This window comes from Dasypus novemcinctus, chromosome 6 (assembly GCF_030445035.2).
Source record: "Dasypus novemcinctus isolate mDasNov1 chromosome 6, mDasNov1.1.hap2, whole genome shotgun sequence".
Lineage (NCBI taxonomy): Eukaryota > Metazoa > Chordata > Mammalia > Cingulata > Dasypodidae > Dasypus > Dasypus novemcinctus.
The window spans coordinates 59572930-59593834 of NC_080678.1; the positions used below are offsets into that span (position 1 = coordinate 59572930).

A 20905-nucleotide genomic window follows, 5' to 3' on the forward strand; every position below is an offset into this window, starting at 1 on the left:
AACTGATAACATTTAGCCCCATCTTAAAAAATTATGTCAAGACTTTTTAAAATTGGGTTTTACAATCCAAGCAAAGTAACAGCAAATTGCTTCACACACAGTTTGAAGCAATAAAGTTTCACTGTTAGATGCCCTAATTTAAAGTCATTTGATCAGTAAAGTCTCCTGCATTTATCCTGAACTTATGTTCAGAGTATATGAAAAATTGGCTGTTTTGTTCTACATTGCTAAAATGTAACTCATAAATAAAGTGTGATTTTGTTTAAAAGAGAATAGGGAAGCTGATGTATCTCAAGTGGTTGAGTACCTGCTTCCCATGTACGAGGTCCTGGGTTCAACCCCAGTACCCCCTGAAAAAAAAAAAAATAGAATGATTTCTGTCTGGCCACCTATATTTGTTATAATAATATTATTTTATGATAATATTTTATGGTTCCTACTCCTTCATTATTGAAGTTTTGAAAACATCATATACTCTCTTTTAAGATAGAACACAATGAAAGTCTTCTATTTTTAGTTAAGAAATGCTATAAAACCTTAGTAAATATTTAAACTGTCATCTGATACCTACTATAATACTTTTCCAAATGTCTGTTTGCTGATGGTATGATGATACACACAGATAGCAGGTGTACCTACAGAGTATTTATAAAAAAGAAAGAAAAAAAGTTAAACACTAATTAGTCCATACCAAGAGTGATAAATTCTGTAACACTATCAATTATTCTTATTAAGATGTCCTAAATTAGCCATTGATCAGTGCAAAGATACACAGAGAATGACAGTCATTTGGAGCTTATTAATATTGCTTGAAAATTCTACATTTTCTTAAACTTCTAATTAAGTATAATAATTGGATTATAGTTTGAGGAAACAATATTAGCAGGATGTAGTTGTTTCATGTTTCAAATAATGTTATATTCCTTTGGCCAGGATTGCCTTCTAAATTAAGATTATTTATAAAAGACGTATGGTTCCAATTCCAAAAGCCAAGCTTCCTGGGTATTTTTATTTTGAAAAGAAAGTCCATATGTTTAATCTATAATTTAAAGTATTACTTAGTCACAACACCCACTCCTTCATCTGTGTGTATGTATAGATCAATAGGCAATCTATCCATGTATGTCCACATAATTAACTATTTTTCGACTTAAAATATTGCCTGTGACCTTTAAAAATAAGAGTAAATACTTATGTCATAACATCAAGTTAAAAATAAGGATGTTAAATCATAGCTACTTTAAGATTACAACTCTATAAACAGCAACAACAAATCTATTCAGGAAAGTACAAGGAAATACATAAAAGTATTTTCACTAGTTATTTGCGAGTAAAGAACTATGGGTCCTTTTTTTTAAATTTCTCTTTATCTTTGAAATTTTTCATAATAAAAAATCTATTACATTTTAAATGCATAGTGAACTACTTAAAATTACCAGTATTTTAAGGGGTGATAGTTTTCCTTAATTAGAGTCCAATTATTTCACAAATAATTTCCTATTATGTCAAGAGAGGTTTTTGTAAGAAATATGATTTACTTTATTTTGGACCTAGTATTAAAATCTTAATAAAAATTGTATCATTAGCATCACATAGAAATTTTTTATTTTAAATCAAGGACATTTAAGATACATGAAAAAAGTTGTACTTCAAATATTTCTTTTTGTTCATTCATTTTAAATGTTATATTTATCCTTAGATGTGACTAGAATTTAACAAAGATAGATATAAACATATCAGATCTAATATGTGGTGTTTTTTTTCCAATCAAGTCTAACTTTAAAATTCATTGCTGTGATTACATGGTGTATTAGTCACCAAAGGGGTGCTGACGTAGAGTACCAGAGCTCTGTTGACTTTTCTAAAGAAACTTGTAGTTACCAGGCCATAAAGCATAAGTTACTTCTGTCACCAAAGTCTGTTGCCACATGTTGGAGCAAGATGGCTGCAAGGGTCCAGTCTTCCTCTTCCTCTTAAGGCTCTGTGGTCCCAGGTTCTTTCAATATCAGCTGTAGGCTGGGATAAGTCTTGTCTTCTCAAGGGATCCTTTCTTTCCAGGCTAAGCTGCTCTAATCTCTCTACAAGGTCAGCTGTAGACTGTTAGGCTTTCTCTTCCTGGGGCCTCTGCCTTGTCTATGGAGCTGTCTATTCCTCTGTGTTCTTCACCTGTGTGTTTACTTCCCCAGGCTGGGCTCCAGGATCAAAACTCCACTCTCCTGTCTGCCATGTTGTTTCTCTGTGAGTTCCTGCCCACCAAGGGGGTGGAAATGCAACGTCTTACTGATGTGGCCAAATCAAAGCCTTAATCATAATTTAATCAAGTAAAAGTAAAACTTCTGAATTTAATACAACCTAATATGCCCAGAGGAACAGACCAGTTTACAAAAATAATGTAATATCTGTTTTTGGAATTCATAAATAATGCCAAACTGCTACAAATGGTTTCAACCTTACCACTTTACCAGCATCACCAGAGCTATGTTTATACTTTTGCGTTACACTGAAATTTTTTTTTACTATTTTAACTCAGAATTACTGTAAGTTTTAAGTGTCTAAAACCACAATCTTTTAATACACCTGAATGTATTTGAAAAGCTAAACTTTAGTAGTTATTGCTTCTTTATTTTTCTACAAAATATTCTTTAGTTCTCTGTTAATATCATTTCAGCGTTTGGATTTTGTTGTACTAAAATATCCAAGTACTGTAATGGATGGTAATGGGCAGTAGGGAATATGGATTATAATCCTGACATGCTGTTAAACTTCCCAGTCACCTTGAACAAGTAACTTAAGTTCTCTGTGTTTACATCTTATTATTATCCATAAAAAAAGAAAAATAATCAAACATCATCTATTTTTACAGTAAAAGAAATATTTTATTTTACTTTACATTGTGAACCTATCTGGTCTTAGGGTGTTTCTTTTAAAGCAGACTATGGTAGAAAAAAAAGTTTTCCCAACTAGAGTCCTCTTAGTTAATAAATGTTTTATATACAAGAACAAAACCTATTTCTCTGAAGAACAGGCCCTCGGATGAAATGGAACTTAAATAGTTGAAATGCATTGAGAGTGTTAGAAAAGAAGAGAAAAACCTGTGCTTGTTCAAATGTTTAGATTTCTATTACAAATATCTAAAGCAGTATCTTTAAATAGGTGTGTGTGTGTGTGTGTGTAAACTTATTAAAAAGTAATGAGCTGGTGGATGGAGCTACTTGCCTGGGTAGGGAGAACAAAAGGATCTAAATTATCTTTCTTGGAAAATAATGAAATTTTATTGAGTAAGCTAGGGAAAATCCAGACTGATTCAATGATTCATTACCAGTCATTCTAAAAGAGTAATAATCAGCATAACTTTGTAAAAAACAAATTTTTTAGGGATATACTAAATTTCTTCCAAAAGATAAGATCTTATAGATAGATAGAAAGTAATAAGACTTTGACCATATGATAGAGTCTCCTGTACCATGAAGCTGTACCTTTTATGTATTTAGGGGAACAGTCTAATTACCCCACCCCAAAATGAGAACATTACCTAAGGGCCTGCATTAACAGTTACTCCATCCCCCACACCCTTCAAAGCAGGAGGTCAAGTCCCTCTCAATGGGTTAAAAAAAAAAAAAAGTATATGAGAGTGATTAAGATTTAAATTTAAATTAGCAAACATCCTATGTTTTAGGACCTGACCATGCATATTTAATAAAACATAGAAATCTATTTATGTGTATTAACATTATAAAGTTTTAAAATAAAATATAATTTCTTATATTTTAAAATTCTCCACCGACATCCCAAATATTGCTAGGGATTTGGTAGTTGCCTTTTCGGCATAATGATTTGAATAGGAGGCACATACAAGACAATAGATCTTATAGTTATGAAAGATATAATGTCAAAAATTTAAATATTTTTTCATTTATTACTCCAAATCTTTTATTTTTTTATTCTTTTAAAAAATTTTTGTATTTTATTTATTTTTTAAGCTATCATTATTATTTAATTTTCTTATTAATTGTATTTAACTTTTTTTGGCTTCATTTTTGAAGAAGTTTTGGATCACAGAAGGGTTACAACTATGATGGCAGGATCATTTGTGCCAGTGTCAGTGATGGGGGACACATGGGAGGAAGGTCACCTGGACATACATATAAGGCACATATATGTGTTCAGTTTTTCATGGGGCATTGTCACAGTGGGTGGAGAAAGAATATCAAATTCCCATCCTGGAGAACTCTGCCACATTCACTAATGAAACAGCAAGAATCCCCAGAGTACAGGGGCAATAACTAGGGAAGGAGAATGGTCCATTGATGGGCCCTTAATATTGATGACTGTACTTATGAAACTTTACTCTTGAAATTGAAACTTAGCCTAGTATTATAGGGTACCTAAGAGTTACCTCCTGAGAGCCTCCTTTTTGCTCAATTGTGATCTGTCTCTAAGCCAAACTCACCACATAAAAGCATTATCTTCCCCGCAGTGTGTCATTCCAGAGGTTACACTTATGCAAGTCTCAGCAGGATCTCATTGACTGCCAAAGTAAATACTACAGAGTAGGTTTTAAGAGCATGGACAAGAATGATCACCTAGGTATATATCTGTCTTCAAACTTACTGACTGTGTGGCTTTGGGCCAGTTTCTCAAGCTCTCATGTTTTAGTGTCTTCATCTACAAAATGGAGATCATAATTCTACCTCATAAGATTGTTGTAATTATTACAGTAGTTTTTACTACATGTATAGTGTGTAGAACAATACTTGGCATATGAGCACCATTTAAGTAAGGATGCTGATTATCATATGGATGCCTAGACTTCTGAATATAGACTCTTCTTGTCTTCCCTCAGTGTAATTCAGTGGTTGCCAAAATGTAATGTGCATAAGAGTTACAGTATTTGATTGTAATTTTCAAGGGTGATTTTAGTATGTATATTCATAATGTATTTTATTTATTCATGAATTCATTTTGTGTTGACTCTGTAATAGTATAGATAAATAATAGATGGAACTTTGCTATATAAAGTAAGTCTGAATTTGGACTTAGGTATATACTTAGATAATGAATAGATTTGGTTAAGTATTCACATTACACTGCCTAGCTTATATTAAAGTCAATTTCTTTCTTCATCCCCCCAAATGATCCAATTTTTCAATAATTCTCTCCTGTTAATTGTTTCCCTATCCTCTGCATATTAGTGTGTCACATGCTTTATTTTACCTGATTCTTTGAATATCTGCTTTTGTCAGATATGATTCTAGGTGTTGGAGAGATGGAGAGGTGAACAAGATTGAAGAGGTCCCTGTTCTCATGGAGTTTATATTCTTATCAGGGGAAATGTTACTTTCTTATATGTTTCTTACTAATATATTTACTTCAATTCAGTGTTTGAATATGTTTTCATTTAGATCCTTTTAAATTGCTTAAATATATCATTGACTGGGATACCATCATTCCTGCTTTGTAGAGGATTTTATCCTAATTACTTTATTTTTCCTCTGACAGGTCTTTCAAGCATTTGATTGGAGGGCTGGATGATGTTTCTAATAAAGCATATGAGGATGCAGAAGCTAAAGCAAAGTAAGTGACATTATTTTCTCTGACCTTAATCTTGATTAGAAAATTTTCCTATAATAGAAATAATACAAAATGTTCTGTTGGAATTGAAGCCCAACACTCTGAAAGGAAGAAATTAATTATTTGCAAGGAAAAAGAATCAATCTATTCAAGGTAATTATTACACAGTATGCTTACTCAGTAAGCATATCTCTCTTTAAACATTGAAACCTTAAATTTGTGAGAAACATCATTACAAGGGAAAATACTTAGTTTAAAATCTAAAATACACAATTGAATGTAAACACATTTTTCTCCCACTGAAAATACTTTCTGAATGAATGGTGGATGTTTTCAATAGTTGTTTATAAATTGTATGAAAAAATAATGACTAGAAGTATTTCCCCATGCAAATTAATGATTTCTTCTCTTTGAACTCTGATGGTACTAAGATATGAGAATGACATGAGATAGTAAATATATCATTAATATCATTTTTGTATAACAAAATATAGATGTATATTTGGGATAATTTGATTTAAAACAAGATTTAATGTTTTAAGCAAAGGTATGAAGTCTTTTGATATTGACTTTGTTATTTGAAAAAAAAATTATAATCATCTCCTCTTTCCCCAGTGTAGTAAATTAAGTGAAAATAATTTAGTATTCATTATCATGTAGTATACCTGAAAGATTAAACCAATAAAATTTAGCAGTAAACAGTTACAGGCCAAAATTTGGTTGGTTAGTTTTGCATTAACCTAGAAAGCAAAAGAAATGAAGTAATTTCTTTTGTCTTATGAATCCATTAAGATGAAAAATTTGGCCTAGAGCTAAAAATGAAGAACTACAATCCATGTTGACCTGATGAAATGTATCATTTTCAAAGGTATATAAATATCACTATTTCTTCTCTATGTAGTTTGCTTTTGTTTCCTCTGATCTTTGGAGGGTCGTAAACCAAAACCCTGAGCTTGAATGCCAGGAATGCCTCTATCAAGGTTTGTTCAGGAAATTACACTGGGCAAGTTTTTTCCAAAGGCCCATTTGATGTTCACAATCATAAATTAAATGTGAGAGCAGTCAAGATAAATTCAAGCCATGTTCAGCTACATGGATGTAGGTTTGGACATGTTGGAGAATGGATTTAACCACAGTTGTGACTTGGCCAAGAGATTCTCTAAAGTGAGAGGAGACTATAATGTGATTTGGGGTTATATGAAATAAAGTAATTGCAGTGACTGAGTCTAGAATTTAAGCTGTTTAGTAATAGAAGTGGGGATATGATGAGATGAGGGAATGAATATATAGTAGAATCAAAGAAATGCAGAACCTGGTAGGACCAAAGGATTATTGGATATGGGTTAATAGAAGGGTGTGTTTGCAAATGAAATTATGGAGGGATTTCAGTTCAAGGTATACACTGGGCAATTTTAACACCAAATCACTCACAGCCATTCATCCTTATGCTGTAGGTGATTAGTATTAATTTTTCTGTTTTTTAAAAGCAGGTTAAAATGCACATCAATGCTCAGTTTACACTTTTGTATCTGGATTATCACTAATAACATCAAGAAGACAAAAGGGGCCCTTGAAGGTACTTTATCAGTTTCCTAAGTTGTAAAACCTTCCTTTGTTAATATAGGGCTTTCTCTCTAGAGAGGAATTTTCTTAGATTTAGACTCTTTTAAGGAAAGGTTTTTGTAAATTACCTATTTACCCTACCCTAAGTTGAGGCCAGTCACAGGCTAAATGATTGAACATAGATGAGAAAGTGATTATGAATTTAGTTATATCCTTCTCGGTATACTTTTGGCTTTATAAAGACAACTTTGTGTACATCTCATGAATTCCTGCCATTCAGGAATCCACCTGCACAAACTTCAACAAAAGTAAGGAAAACAAATACACAAAAATCCAAATTCAGAAAATCAGAAGGTAGCTGTGGCAAGAAATCACATTGCAAGAGAATCAGTCAGTAGGTAACGTATGAACTTGAACAAGACCTGTGATTGGGTTCCTGAATTTATCATTCCCAGCCAAGTGACCTTGGCCATTACTATAACAGCTATATCTTGATCTGAGGCATCTTACCTTTGAAATGGTATTTTTGAGATTTAATTGATACCTGCTTTTAAAAATACTTTGTAAATTATAAGGGGCTATAGAAGTGGATCCTATTGTTAATAGAATTTATGGAACTAATCAATAAAAATATATCCTAGAGCATTTGATAAGTGGTTAGAATTGTAATTGTTTTGTATCTATTATGTAAAACTGAATTTACCTTGATAAGACATCTTTAATCTTATGTAGGCAATTTACTTTACTCTTACTCTGGTAGCATATCATGAAATTAAACCTACCCTAGAAAATATCCATAAAGTTTTTTTAATAAAAAGAGTAAAATTTGGTTAAAAGAGAGTTTAGTTATAATAAAGGAGCAAAGAAGAGCAATGGAATGACTACATCTAGTAGTTTAAAATATTGAGGGAGCAGATGTGGCTCAAGCAATTGAGTATGTGCCTCCCACATAGGAGGTCCCAGGCTTGGTTCCTGGTACCTCCTAAAGAAAACAAACAAAAACAAAATGAGCAGACCACAAGCAAAACAATGAACAAAACAACAAGCAAACAGATGAGGGAGCAACTCAGGAGAGCTGATGTGGCTCAGTGGTTGAGTCCCAGCCTCCTGTGTATGAGGTCCTGGGTTCATTCCCAGGTTCCAGTACCTAAAAAAATATATATATATAATATATATAAATTGACCCACATATCTGATGGATTATAGTTTAGGCATTCATACTTTCATATAAGTTAGGTGGGACAGATCGGTTTGAAGTTTTCTGCTTACCCATCCTAAACACAAATGAATATATAGCCCAAATTCACTAATATTGGCTACTATTTGGAAAATGGGAATAGCTTGATGAAAAAAAAGTCCACACCTATTGATCCAAATTTTAGAGTGACTGATAGTGTGACCTTTATTCCTCAAAATAGCCAAATAACTAACGAAATGCCAGAGAAGTGTTGTTATGCCTTTTACACTGTTTGCATTTTATAGTAGCTTAGCAATAAATAATTAATATCTGAAGATTCCCAAAGTTGGAGGCATCTCTTAACTTGGTATCCTCCCACTCAAAGAAGGCAAACTGTTAATTATTCCTCAGAGAGAACTTTTTAGTTGAACTAATATGTTTGAACACCTATTTCTGTTAGCACTGTTGTCTATCTCTATTGAATTTCTTCACCTTAAGTACACTGTGCTTTCATTTTTTATTTAAGGGCTTTATAAGGTTTGCCAACACTGCAGGGGACTAGGAACTATCTCTAATTGGGCCATTAAGGAACCTAATAATTCCATTAAGTCCCCTAAATTTCTATATAGATCACAAAATCCAAAACATTTAGAACAGGTATGTTGATTCGGCTTGTCTTGTCTGTGTAACCTTTATTTTTTCAAGATTCCCTTGCTTTTCAAAATCCTCAGAAAGTAAGATTAGTATTTCTTAAAACCCAACTAAAATGACACATACTGTTCATCCATGTGAAATCACTGGTATTGTCTTACTATCCCTATTTTGGTTAAGAAGATAATAAAGGTAGGTCTAACTATAAAAAATAAGTCAGTTGAGAAGTTTAGAAATGCATTTGTGAGAAATTCATTAGCTAATATAATTAAGCTGGGTAGCAGAATGGCTATCCCTTTTAAAACTATCATACCAAACATTGGGTTCAGGGTGCTGGCCCAGGAAGACTAGTTTGGGAGACTATCCCTGTGAAATTGTTCTCAGAAAAATTCCTGTACTGCTGGATATTTGCCCTCAGTCTGTCTCCCAAAATATATTTCTTATCAAGAAAATTCTGCTTGACAGAAATTTTACCTTAATGGCATGTTTAAGATTTTCTTGATTGCTGTTAATTATCCACTAAGGACTTTTCTTTTTAAAATATGATGTTATAATCACAAAGATATTAGGAAAGATGTCGGATCAAAGTTAAGGATGATTAATCCTTATATTGTGCAGAATTTAGTACATGTAGTAAAAAGTATATATTATTTTCCTTTGAGACTATGTTTTCATACATTTACTAAGCATTTAGAAATTACTTATAAGTTAGGCATTGTGCTTTATAGTTTGCATACCAAACAATACAAATTTTCCAATACTAAGCATCTCACAGCCTACTGAGATTTTTACCATTTAGTTCTAAGAATTCCTATGATAATTATCATGTAATAATGCTGTTTGGAACTTTATCTATTTTTATAACTATGTCTTCTCTTCTAAAAAGCATACCCATCCTGAACTACCAAACAGAAAAGGCAAATGTTTCCTTTCATTATATTATTTCTGATATACAAATACAGATTATTTCTAACATGAAATATTTTTGAGTTATACCATCATTGAAGTCTTAATTGAGGAATACTGTACTCAGCAGTTAAAGCACCTCTTTTTCCATTCAATTTAGCTTTTTAATTATAATACTTAATCCTAAAAGTCTTGCACTCTAATAAGATGATTTATAAATGCTACAGCTATATTTCCAGATTCAAGTCATACACAGGAAAAAGAAAACCCAACATTTTAAACAGTGTTTTATTTCTAACGATGATTTTTAATTAAAATGTATATTGTCATTTTTATGGAAATAATAAAATGAGATAGGAAAAGGAAAAAAGAAAACTACAACCTAAACCAATCAAGCACAACTGCTATTAACTATCTCTGCTTTACAATTGCACTTACAGTGCAATTAAATTTTGTATCTTGTTTTTTCCACTTAGCATCCATTATATTGTAAACATTTTAAAATACTATTAGATACTCTTTATAAACATCATTTTTATGGTGGCATGATAACACAGTGAATAGAATTCTAGACTAAGGTAGTAGTCTTGTCAATTTAATTCATTGTGCTTTTGAAGATCTCGAGCACTTCTTTAAAAGGACACCACCACCAAACAATAAAAAACACCTTTGAAGTAGTTCCATATAGAAGTTCTTTCTACTGCCAAGTGTCATGGCACTCAAAGAAAATGGGTACAGCATATTTTAACAATTGATTCAGCTTCTCTAGGTTCTATCCTGTTGCCAGAAGGCTTAAAGGATCATAGAAATCTCTGACAGATATATGAATATAGATTCACAAGTGAATACCATCAATCGAAATAGATGATATTCAGTGTTGTTTTCCATTAGGAACTCTTTTCATGTCAAAATTTTTATAAAGCCTCCACATGAGTGTGGTCATATTTTTCAATCTACATCACTTGGTATGCATTGAGATTTAAAGATTCCCTGCAATGACTTGTTAGCCCCTCATGCAGCACCATCATCCATGTTCATTTTTTTCTTCATATGCATTCATTCATTCAACAAGCTTTTCCTGAGTACCTACTAAATGCTACCTATAAAACAGGGAAGAAAATAGATATGGTCCTTGTTTTCATGGAGTTTATAATCCTATGAAGGAGAAACAAACATTAATCATTCTGTGAAGGTGTCCTGAGGAAGCAACATTTGAGTTAGATTTGAACAGAATTCTAAAGAACTAGTTGGCACTGGCAAGGCAAAAATTAGGTGGAATTAGGAGGTGTAGAGAGCATCCTAGACAGAGGAAAACCATGTACAAAACCCCCAAAGTGGAAGCAACACCACATATTCAAGGAACTAAAGTACCAATGTCTGGGACATAGAAAATAAGAGAGATGGAATTGAAGAAGATGGCAGAGGCCAAATCCTGAAAAACCCTGTAGGCCATGTTATAGATTTTGGGGAATCGCTTCAAGCTTCTAACCTGGGAAATGATATATGTTGGTTCCTATTACAACTGGACACTTTTTTCACTGATTGGAGGAATGTAAAGTGAAAGTAGAGACAGCAATCAGAATATTTTCCTGTTAAAAGCTGATGGTAGGCAGGATTAGAGTGAAAGCAATGGTATTTAGGAGATAAAGCCAATAGGTCTTCTGAAGGAAATAGATATTGGTGATGAAAAGGAGAGAGGCCAAGGATGACACAAGTATTTTGGGTTTTTTAATCAGAGAGAAATAATGGTATTCACACTGCCTACTTCCTGGGTTTGGAGAGTAGGAGACTGGTCATTTGGGGGAGATCAGGAGTTAATTTTTGGACAGGTGCCTATGGGGTGCCTTTGAGACATAGTTAAGCAAGTCTGAAATGTGGATGAAATAGCAGAGAATGAGAAGAGCATGACACTGAGGGTTGATTCTTGAGGAACTTTAGCATTTAAAAACCAGGGAAAGGAGAAAAAGGACTGACAGGGTATGTCAGCCAGGGTTCTCCAGAGATGCAGAATCAATAGGAGATTGTATGTATCCTTATATCAAGAGATTAAGGTTCATAATCATGTGATTATATGTAATCTAAGGCTAGGAATTTAGCCAGAGTTGACATTGCCATCTTGTGGCAGATTTTTCCCTGGTCAATCTCAGTTTTGCTCTTAAGGCCTTCAGCTGATTAGATGAAATCCACCCACACTATCAAGGCTGATCTCCTTTACCTATTGTCAACTGATTGTAGATGTTTACAAAATACCTTCATAGCAACACCTAGACTAGTATTTGACCAAACAACTGGATACCATAGCCTAACCAAGCTAGCACATAAAATCAACCAAGACAGAAAGAGGATATGAGAGAGGGAGAAGGAAAATTAGATGCATATGGCATCACAGAAAACAAGGACAGAGTGTTTCAAGAATGGGGGGTAGGAGACAGCAATAGTGCATGTTGTTGAGAGTTCTACTAGGTTTGTTTGACAAGGGACAATTGAATTTAGCAACCCAATGGTTCATTGTCATCTTAGAATGGATTGATAGGGATGAAGCCACCCTGACATAGAAGAGAATGAATTGGATTTGAGGAAACAGAAGTCAATGAGCTTATACAAAATTTTTAGAAAGTTCAAGTAAAATAGCCAGAAAAGTGTAATGGAAAATTATGTATCTTTAATACTGAGAGAGAGGTGAGCATGTTAAATCCAGTAGAGAAGGAATAGTTAGTGGTGTCAGGGAGAGTAAAAGTCTGAGAAAATGTTACACTGAGCAAATGTACCTCAGGTCCTTGGACTGTCAGAGATGGAAGCAGACCTGTTTAAACACAGAAGTCAGACTATCTCCATAAGGTTAACATCCCTTTGTGATGTGATTTCTTAGTCAAGAAGGTCTCCACTTTTTTGTCTTATACTAGGTAAGTATTCCTTTAGATTTACATTTTGTTGTCTCTCTAAAGAACATTTAAAAATAGAAAATTCTCCTGAGAAGGATAAAAATGTTTTTCCTAATATCATAGCATAAGCTCCCTTTCCTCCAGTGATAAAACTAACCACTCTGGGCACAGAGAAGAAAGAGTGGAATGAGCAAAGAGGCACAGATTTACCAATAATAAAGACCCAGCTTGGAATCACCATGTCATCTTGCCATACTGTTCCTACCACACATCTCAATATGTTCACTTATTCTTTGCTTTGTTCTGAAAAAAGGACCTTCATAAATAGATTTGAAAGAAAAATTAAAAGTAAACAAGTAAGATAAACCATGACAGAAAGACAGAAAAAAAAAAAGCTGATATACAAAACAGAGTCCTTGTCATCCAGTGCAGGAGAAAAGAGTAATTTACAAAATCATTGGAGGCCTCACTCAGAATTGGCTCTGACTTATCGCCTTTAAGCAATGACATACCACAATCACTCCTCTTCTCCACTTCCCCTTATTCTTTTCAAGAACTGTTGAGTATATTGCCTACATATGGACCATTCCTTCAACCTTTTTGCTGAAATAGTACAAATAAATATTTTACTCCTATTTCTGTAATTAGTCCTCATTGATTTACAGCAGTGCTTCTGTTTACATGTTCATTTGCAAAGGAATATTTTAGTGTTATATTTTCAGTATTACTTTTGGTGTTGAGCCTTGTTATTTGACACAATGTAGCAGCAGTAAAAGATGTTTTCTCATTATATTCATTAGCAGAGACAACTCTTTAGTTGCTCACTCTCATTGTCACAGGAAGGTTGCTCTGTGCCCTTTGGCACACAGCGGGAACTGAGCATGTTGCTTAGGCCTTTGAAAATTCACTCATCAAATGCATCTCAAAGCACATGATGCTATGCAAATCACAAGTGAAGTTTGTATTGTTTGGTAGCATCTTCTGAAATGTAGAGTCATCTCGCATCTAACAAATATGAGATTTTAAATGCACAATTGAGTACACAAGGGGTTGCTTTTTTGAACACCCTGACTTTGATATTTTGGCCTGCCTTACTGGTGTTTCTTTGGTATTTTCCTTCCAGGAATTTTAGAGTAAAGGTCTTGGTACTCTCCCAATCTTACCAACAATTTACTTAAAACAACATGGTCTTGATCTAGGCAATTCTCAGGGAAATGAGCCTGGAAAATTGTTTTGTGTCCCCTGTAGAAAGAATTCAAGTGAGCAATCTTCTGTTCCAAAATGGGAACTATATGCCAATTAAATCGAAAGAACGCAGAGTGGCACTGTGAAATAGCCCTCAAAGCAGAATTACAATTTGCTGACCAGTTTTAGGGTTGAGCAGTCAGGGGACAGCTCTACTCTCTAGGCAATAAAAATTATTTTCCATTTTACTGCAGGGAAAGGATAGGAGACTTGAAAATTTTACAGCAGTTGGCCCTGAACAAGTAAGTTAGCTTCCAGCCTCTCAAGAACTGATTGCTTTCAAATTCCAGTACATGTAATCAAGCTGTGAAGAGTTATAGAACAGTTTCTAAGGCCACCAATGCTAATAGATTAATACTGCAGAGGGCTTCTTATGACAACAAAGCCCATTAAGGTAAATTTCTCTTTCAATGCAGTGAGGCTAATTTGGTAGATCTCTTTAAAAATGTTTTTCAGGGTAAAAGCTTTTTGGCCTTGGATAGGAGTACTTTTTTTCTTTTTCTATTTCATTAAAAAATTTAAAACTCTCAAAGGCCATTTGCTAATTTCTTCTCTGCAGTGCTTCCCTTTAAGGCTCCCTAGGTAGCAAAACTTTATAAAGGTGAATCCTGGTATGTCCTTGCATACAACCTTTTCTAATTGACGGAGCAGAGGACAAAAAATAATTGAAAATTCTAGTGCTCCTGACTTGCTGGGTGGATGCAGACAAACCAACTGATTCCTGTGTCTTTGTTTCTTTCTTCTGAGAAGGAAGGATGATACCGTTCTACCTCTGCCATATTAAAGATTGGAAATTACTTTTAAAAATCAAGAGCTCTTTAAATCCTAAGGACAATTTGGTCCCATATGGCAATCAGTTTGGCCTTTCTGGAGCCCCAGACTTCCACATGTAGAAAAGAGAGTAACCCAATGCAAGAGCCTTTTTGGTATATGACATCCTAAGCCTGTTTGTGCTGAAAGTCTTTTTAAAAAGCAGAAAGAAATAATACTTAGCATATCCTGTGTTCTCAGTAGTTTCAATTTTTGAAAAATGTTTAAAATGCTTTTTTTCTTCCTTCTCCAGTGAAGGCAGCTTATCTCACTGCTGTAAAGACAGCATATAGCATAATTCTAACCCTGCTATATATATCAGGTTGGGCCATTCTAGGGATAAGAAAACAACGAACCTAGCGAGAGCAAGACTAATGCTCAGGGCTGAAAGTGTTCCCTTTAGGTAAGTTACATGCAAGAGAGAGAAACCTTACCTGGGTGTTTGGAGAGCTGGTCCCTACTCCCCGCTCTGTCACTAACTTCTCCCAGTGACCTCGAGCAAGTGCCTGAGCCCTTCTGAGCCTGTTTCCTAATCTGAAGAAAGGACAATCTCAAAATCCTTTCTAGTTTTTAGCTGTAGGCTTCCAAGGTGCTTAATGGAAGTTCTTCCAGAAATATACTCCCTATCATGTAAAAAACATTTTCACCTTGCCATTTTCTAAATTCAAAATGAAGACATCTTTGTGGTCAGCAATGGAAAACAGGATGCTAAGGATCATGGAATAATTTGTGGGTCTATATGTTAAGAGAGGTCACTCTATTATACTTATTTCCTCTTAAAATCTGAATGTATTGTTGTTAGTGCTCACTTTGTTCCAAAATATTTACATAAAAAATAATGCACTTTCATTTGAGGCACATTTTGGTAACTCTTAGCAGTTAAGTAAATTAGCCTTTAGAAACAGAATTTTTCATTTTCATAATTTTATATGTAATCTTCTCTTGTAAATGTGACATTTAGATATGATAATAAGACAGATTATCTTTCAATAAAATGCCATTAGAAAATTATAGAGTACCTTTGAAACTGGGCAATGTTATACTAATATTTTCCCCATGAATCCTTTGAGAAAGGGATGATTTTTAAATAATGAATTATAATGGCAGCGTAAATCATTCTGATACAATGAACATAATATACCATATTAATATATGTCTTTAAATTGTTATTTGAGAAAGATGAGATCATAGAATTGAAGCATGGCTGTTGCTGAGAGCCATTTGCATGTATCATACCATTTTCCCCCCGTGCATAAATTGCAAACATTAGTCAACTTTATAAACTGCATTAATTACTTCAGGCAACCAGCCTATTCCCTAGTGAATCAAACAAGTAGGGATATAAAACCACTGCTATTGCTCTAACATTTAGAACGTGTGCAAACATTTTAGGCAACATAGATAATTTACTCACTGAGAATACTGAATAGTAATAATCCTAATGACCTTGAAACAGGATAAGGCAGCTTCCTAAAATGATTAATTTAAGACGACTTTTAATTTAAGCACTTGGAAAAATATGACTGACTCATTGGATCCGTTTTTTGACACTTTTGTGTTGAAATGACCCTGAAAATTTTTTTTAGCATTATGGCCTATTATACTAGTAAATTTGGCTTGTCAAAATGTCAGTTTTGTGAAACATAAATTTTACTGAAAGTCATCTTGTTCGAGGAGCTGTTTCCCCAAGTCAAGCTCCCTTGCTCACCAGGTTAGTGAGCCAATTATTATCAGATACTTCTCTGAATGGGATTCATGGTTTCATCTGTCAAGTAACTTCTTAATGTATTAGATTATTTGAGCAAATAAATTAATGATAAAGAGTATGCTTTCATCTATATACAAATTTTTAATTTAATTTAAAATGGGCTCCATAAAAATTTGTCTGGAGATATAAAAAGGCCATTGAAGAGAGGACACCTTGATAAACAGACCAGATTACACAGGGTGCTTTTTTGAGTGACAGCACAAACAAGGATAGCCAGCTCCTTCAGAAGCCAGCCCCTTCAGAAGGCTGTTGACATATACACTGATTAATATTCCCATATGCCTTGATGTGTGTGACCAGAACTATAACTTCATGTGCCACTGTACGTTGGGGAACAGGGTGGGAGTGCAAGGAAATAGGATTATAAGTGGAGCATTTAATAATTTATTGAGATGTGATTATCCACACCAATTTAAAAAAAAAAAAAAAACACCACCAAAGATGTAAATAAAGCAAGAACATTCAAAATATTTGTGGTATATGGGATACATTTTTCTAGCTCATGTTTTAATTCTCTATTGCATTTATCAGCCATAGTAAGAAATCATAAGTCAAGCAAAACTTCTTCCTCTAAAAATCATACATATTCCCAGCAAAGAGATATTGTTCAGAAACAGAAAGAGCTTACCTTATTGTTCCTTACTATGACCAAAGGCAAGGCATGATGCTGGCTTTATTTAATTCTCTTTTATCTACATTATTATAAAAATGCATCTATAATATTATGATTTGTTAATGTTTTGCTTTTTAGTAGTATTACTTTTCAAGTAAAACAAAATTAAATATGTAACAAGAGATTCATTTTATTATATTGGACCATATGAAACTGCTAATGTTTGACCTTTTTAAATAAAATTTTTATTAAAGAAGCTATAGATTAAAAGAAAAATAATGCAGAAAATATAGAGTCCTCCTAAGTCCCCTCTCATAATTTTCTCCACTATTAAGGCTTTGCATTATATGGTACCTTTGTTATAATTAATGAAACAATATTATATTTATACTATTAACTGTGGTCTGTAATTACATTGGAGTTCACTGTTTGGCAGTACTGTGATTTGGTTTTTGAAATTTTTATTCTACTAACATATATGCAACCTAGCATTTCAATGATATTCATTCACTGTATTATGCTAATACCATCATTCATTACCAAAAATGTTTCCATCACCCCAAACTGAAACTCTGGGCCAATTAAGCATTAACTCCACTTTCTCTACCCCATCCATCTCTGGTAACCTGTATTATAGCTTCTGACTCTAAGATTTTGCTTATTCTACTTATTTTAATTATTTCATATCAGTGAGCTCATACATTATTTCTCCTTTTGTGTCTGACTTATTTTACTCAGCAGGATGTCTTTAAGGTTCATCCATATTGTCACATGTGTCTGAACATATTCTTTTTTATGCAGAATTCCGTAACTAGGTATATATCACATTTTCTTTATCCTTCCATCTGCTGATGGACTTAGGTTGCTTCCAATATTTAGCAATTGTGAATAATGCCACTATGACTGTTGAGGTGCAAATACTCCTGCTTTCAGTTCTCTTGGGTATATACCTAGAAATATGATTACTGGGTTATATAGTAATTCTATACGTAACTTTCTCTCAAGCATCGCTTTTCCACAATGGCTGCATCATTTTAAATTCCCACCAATAAGGTGTGAGTGTTCCTTCCTATTTCTCTGTATCTTCTCCAACACTTCTTAATCCCCATTTTTTTCAATAGTAGTCATTCTAGTGGGTGTGAAGTGATATCTCATTGTGGTTTTGATTTGCATTTCTCTAATGGCTAATAATGGTTTATTGTCCCTTTGTATATTTTTTTTAAAGACATGTCTATAATTTTTGCCCATTTTTAAGTTGTTTGTGTGTGTGTGTGTGGTTCAATTGTAAGATTTGTTTATATATTCTGGATATTAAATCATTAACAGATATGTACTTTCCAAATATTTTCTCACATTTTGTAGTTTGCAGTTTTTACATTCATGAAGTCTCTAATGAGCAAGTTTTTAGTTTTGATAAAGTCCCCTTTATCTATTTTTTTCTTTTGTTGCTCATGCTTTTAGTATGAAGTCTAAGGCACCATTGCCTAACACAGGTACAGAAGATGCTTCCCTAAATTTTCTTCTAAGGGATTTATAGTTTTAATCCTTATATTTAGGTCTTTGATCTATTTTGAGTTAATTTTTGTATATCACTTGAGTAGGGGTCCATCTTCATTCTTCTGGATAAGAATATCCATTTTTCCCAGCAGCATTTGTTGAAGAAATTATTCTTTCCCCATTGAGTAAACTTAGCACCCTTGTCAAAAATCAACTGGCCACAAAAATGAGGTTATATTTCTGAACTTGCAATTCAATTCCATTGGTCCATATGTCTCTCCTTGTGCCTGTGCCATGCTGTTTTGAATTCTGTAGTTTCATAATAAGTTTTAAAATTGGGAAGTGTGAGTTCTCCAACTTCCTTCTTTTTTTTTCAGAGTGGTTTTGGCTATTCATGGCCCCTTAACCTTCCATATAAATTTGATGATAGGGTTTTCTATTTTTACAAAGACTGTGTTGGGATTTTGATTGAGGTTATGTTGAATCTGTAAATCACTTTGGGGAGAATTGATATCTTAACAATATTTAATCTTGTAATCCATTTATGATTGTCTTTCCATTTATTTAGGTCTCCTTCTTTTAACAATGTGTTTTGGTTTCTGTGTATAAGTCTGTACATTCTTGGTTAAATTTATCTCTAGATATTTGATTCTTTTAGTTGCTATTGTAAAAGGAATTTCTTTCTTGATTTTCTCTCCAGATTGTTCATTACCAGTTTATTTATAGAAAAACTGCTGACTTTTGTGTGCCAATTCTTCTTTTGTGTGTTAGTCCTTCCACATTGCTGAATTCATTTGTTAGTTCTAGTAGCTTTGTTGTGGATTTTTCAGGATTTTAAAAAATGCATAGGACCATGTCATCTGTAAATAGTGAATATTTTACTTCTCCAATTTGGATGCCTTTTATTTTTCTTGTCTAATTGCTCTGGCAAGAACTTCTAGTACAATGCTAATTAACAGTGATGACAATAGGCATTCTTGACTTAGAGAGATGTGTAAGTGGTTCCTAATCTAAAAGGGAAAGCTTTCAGTTCTCTTACCACTGAGTACAATATTAGCTGTGGGTTTTTTATCATTTCATTTTCAATTATGCTTTAAATGTGCTTCCTAGTACAATGAAAATTACATGATTAAAAATAAAAACTTCTATCTATGGATAGTTTTCAGAAAAGTTAGCTGATTTTGAAAGTGTCAGTAACAAGAGACAAATTCTAGCTAAGGGTAGGGTACAAAGTATTTGTCTCTTTGGCAAGCAGCAAAACCAGTGTGGAAGCAAATAAACAATATTTTAGTTCTAATTGATCAATCAGGCTCTTCTGCCATAGATTGTGTTCGGAATTCTCTATGTTTTGGGTCTCTGTGGATTGAGACACTTTGTAGAAATTCTATTATTAATGTGTTTCTCCAAGAGTTATAGCTTAGGCAGGGCCTAAGTGAATTAACCCATTATTTTACAAGACCCAAATACCAAGTCTTGGATATTAGCTCTATGTCTCTAGACTCTTGACTTTCAGTTCTGGTTTAAGGATCATCCTCCTGTGGTGGAAAATATGGAGATTCCTTTGGTACAACCCAACCAACAATTGCTTCAACCCCAGTAGGAAATTAGTTGTATGGGCTAAGCTTCCTTTTGGAAAGAAACACAGTATCAGTTAATTGCTATCAATGTCATGGCAGCAACTCACCACAGCTACCATCTTTGACTGTACTGTTTCCTATGAAGGAGCCAGGGGAAGTAGGTATGATGGGTTGTTGCACTTAGAATCACAGCCGCATGCCTTGTAACACCAGCATGACCCCACCCTTGGTTCTCTCTTTCACTGTATACTACCTTTTTCCTCTTGTTCAGACCACAACTTTGTCTTCTTAGATCCTTATACAAAGTTACTAATTCTTGCCTTAAGACTTTGTAAATGATGTTAAGCCTATGTAAAATGCCCCCTGGTAAGTGGATGTGGCTCAAGCAGTTGGGCTCCAGACTACCATATAGGAGATCCAGGGTTCAACTCCCACAACTTCCTGGTGCAGGCAAGCTGGCCTGCGCAGCGAGCTGGCCCAAGTGGAGAGCTGGCCCATGCAGGAGTGCTGGCCTGCACGGAGAGTTGGCACAGCAAGATGATGCAACAAAAAGAGACCACAGAGGAGAGACAATAAGAGACACAGCAGACCAGGGAGCTGAGGTGGTGCAAGAGATTGAACACCTCTCTCCCACTCTGGAGGGTC

The 20905-nt window shown here is 34.0% G+C and overlaps 1 protein-coding gene across 2 annotated transcripts in view; it reads left to right on the forward strand.

Annotated features, from left to right (window-relative positions):
* The window catches only part of PRKG1 (protein kinase cGMP-dependent 1), a 1391770-nt gene that overhangs the window by 1259339 nt on the left and 111526 nt on the right, over positions 1–20905 (forward strand). For both annotated transcript variants that reach the window (XM_058298873.2, XM_058298872.1), the window contains exon 9: positions 5500–5574. In XM_058298873.2, coding sequence (XP_058154856.1) covers positions 5500–5574 — 75 coding nt within the window. The remainder of the gene's footprint in view (positions 1–5499; positions 5575–20905) is intronic.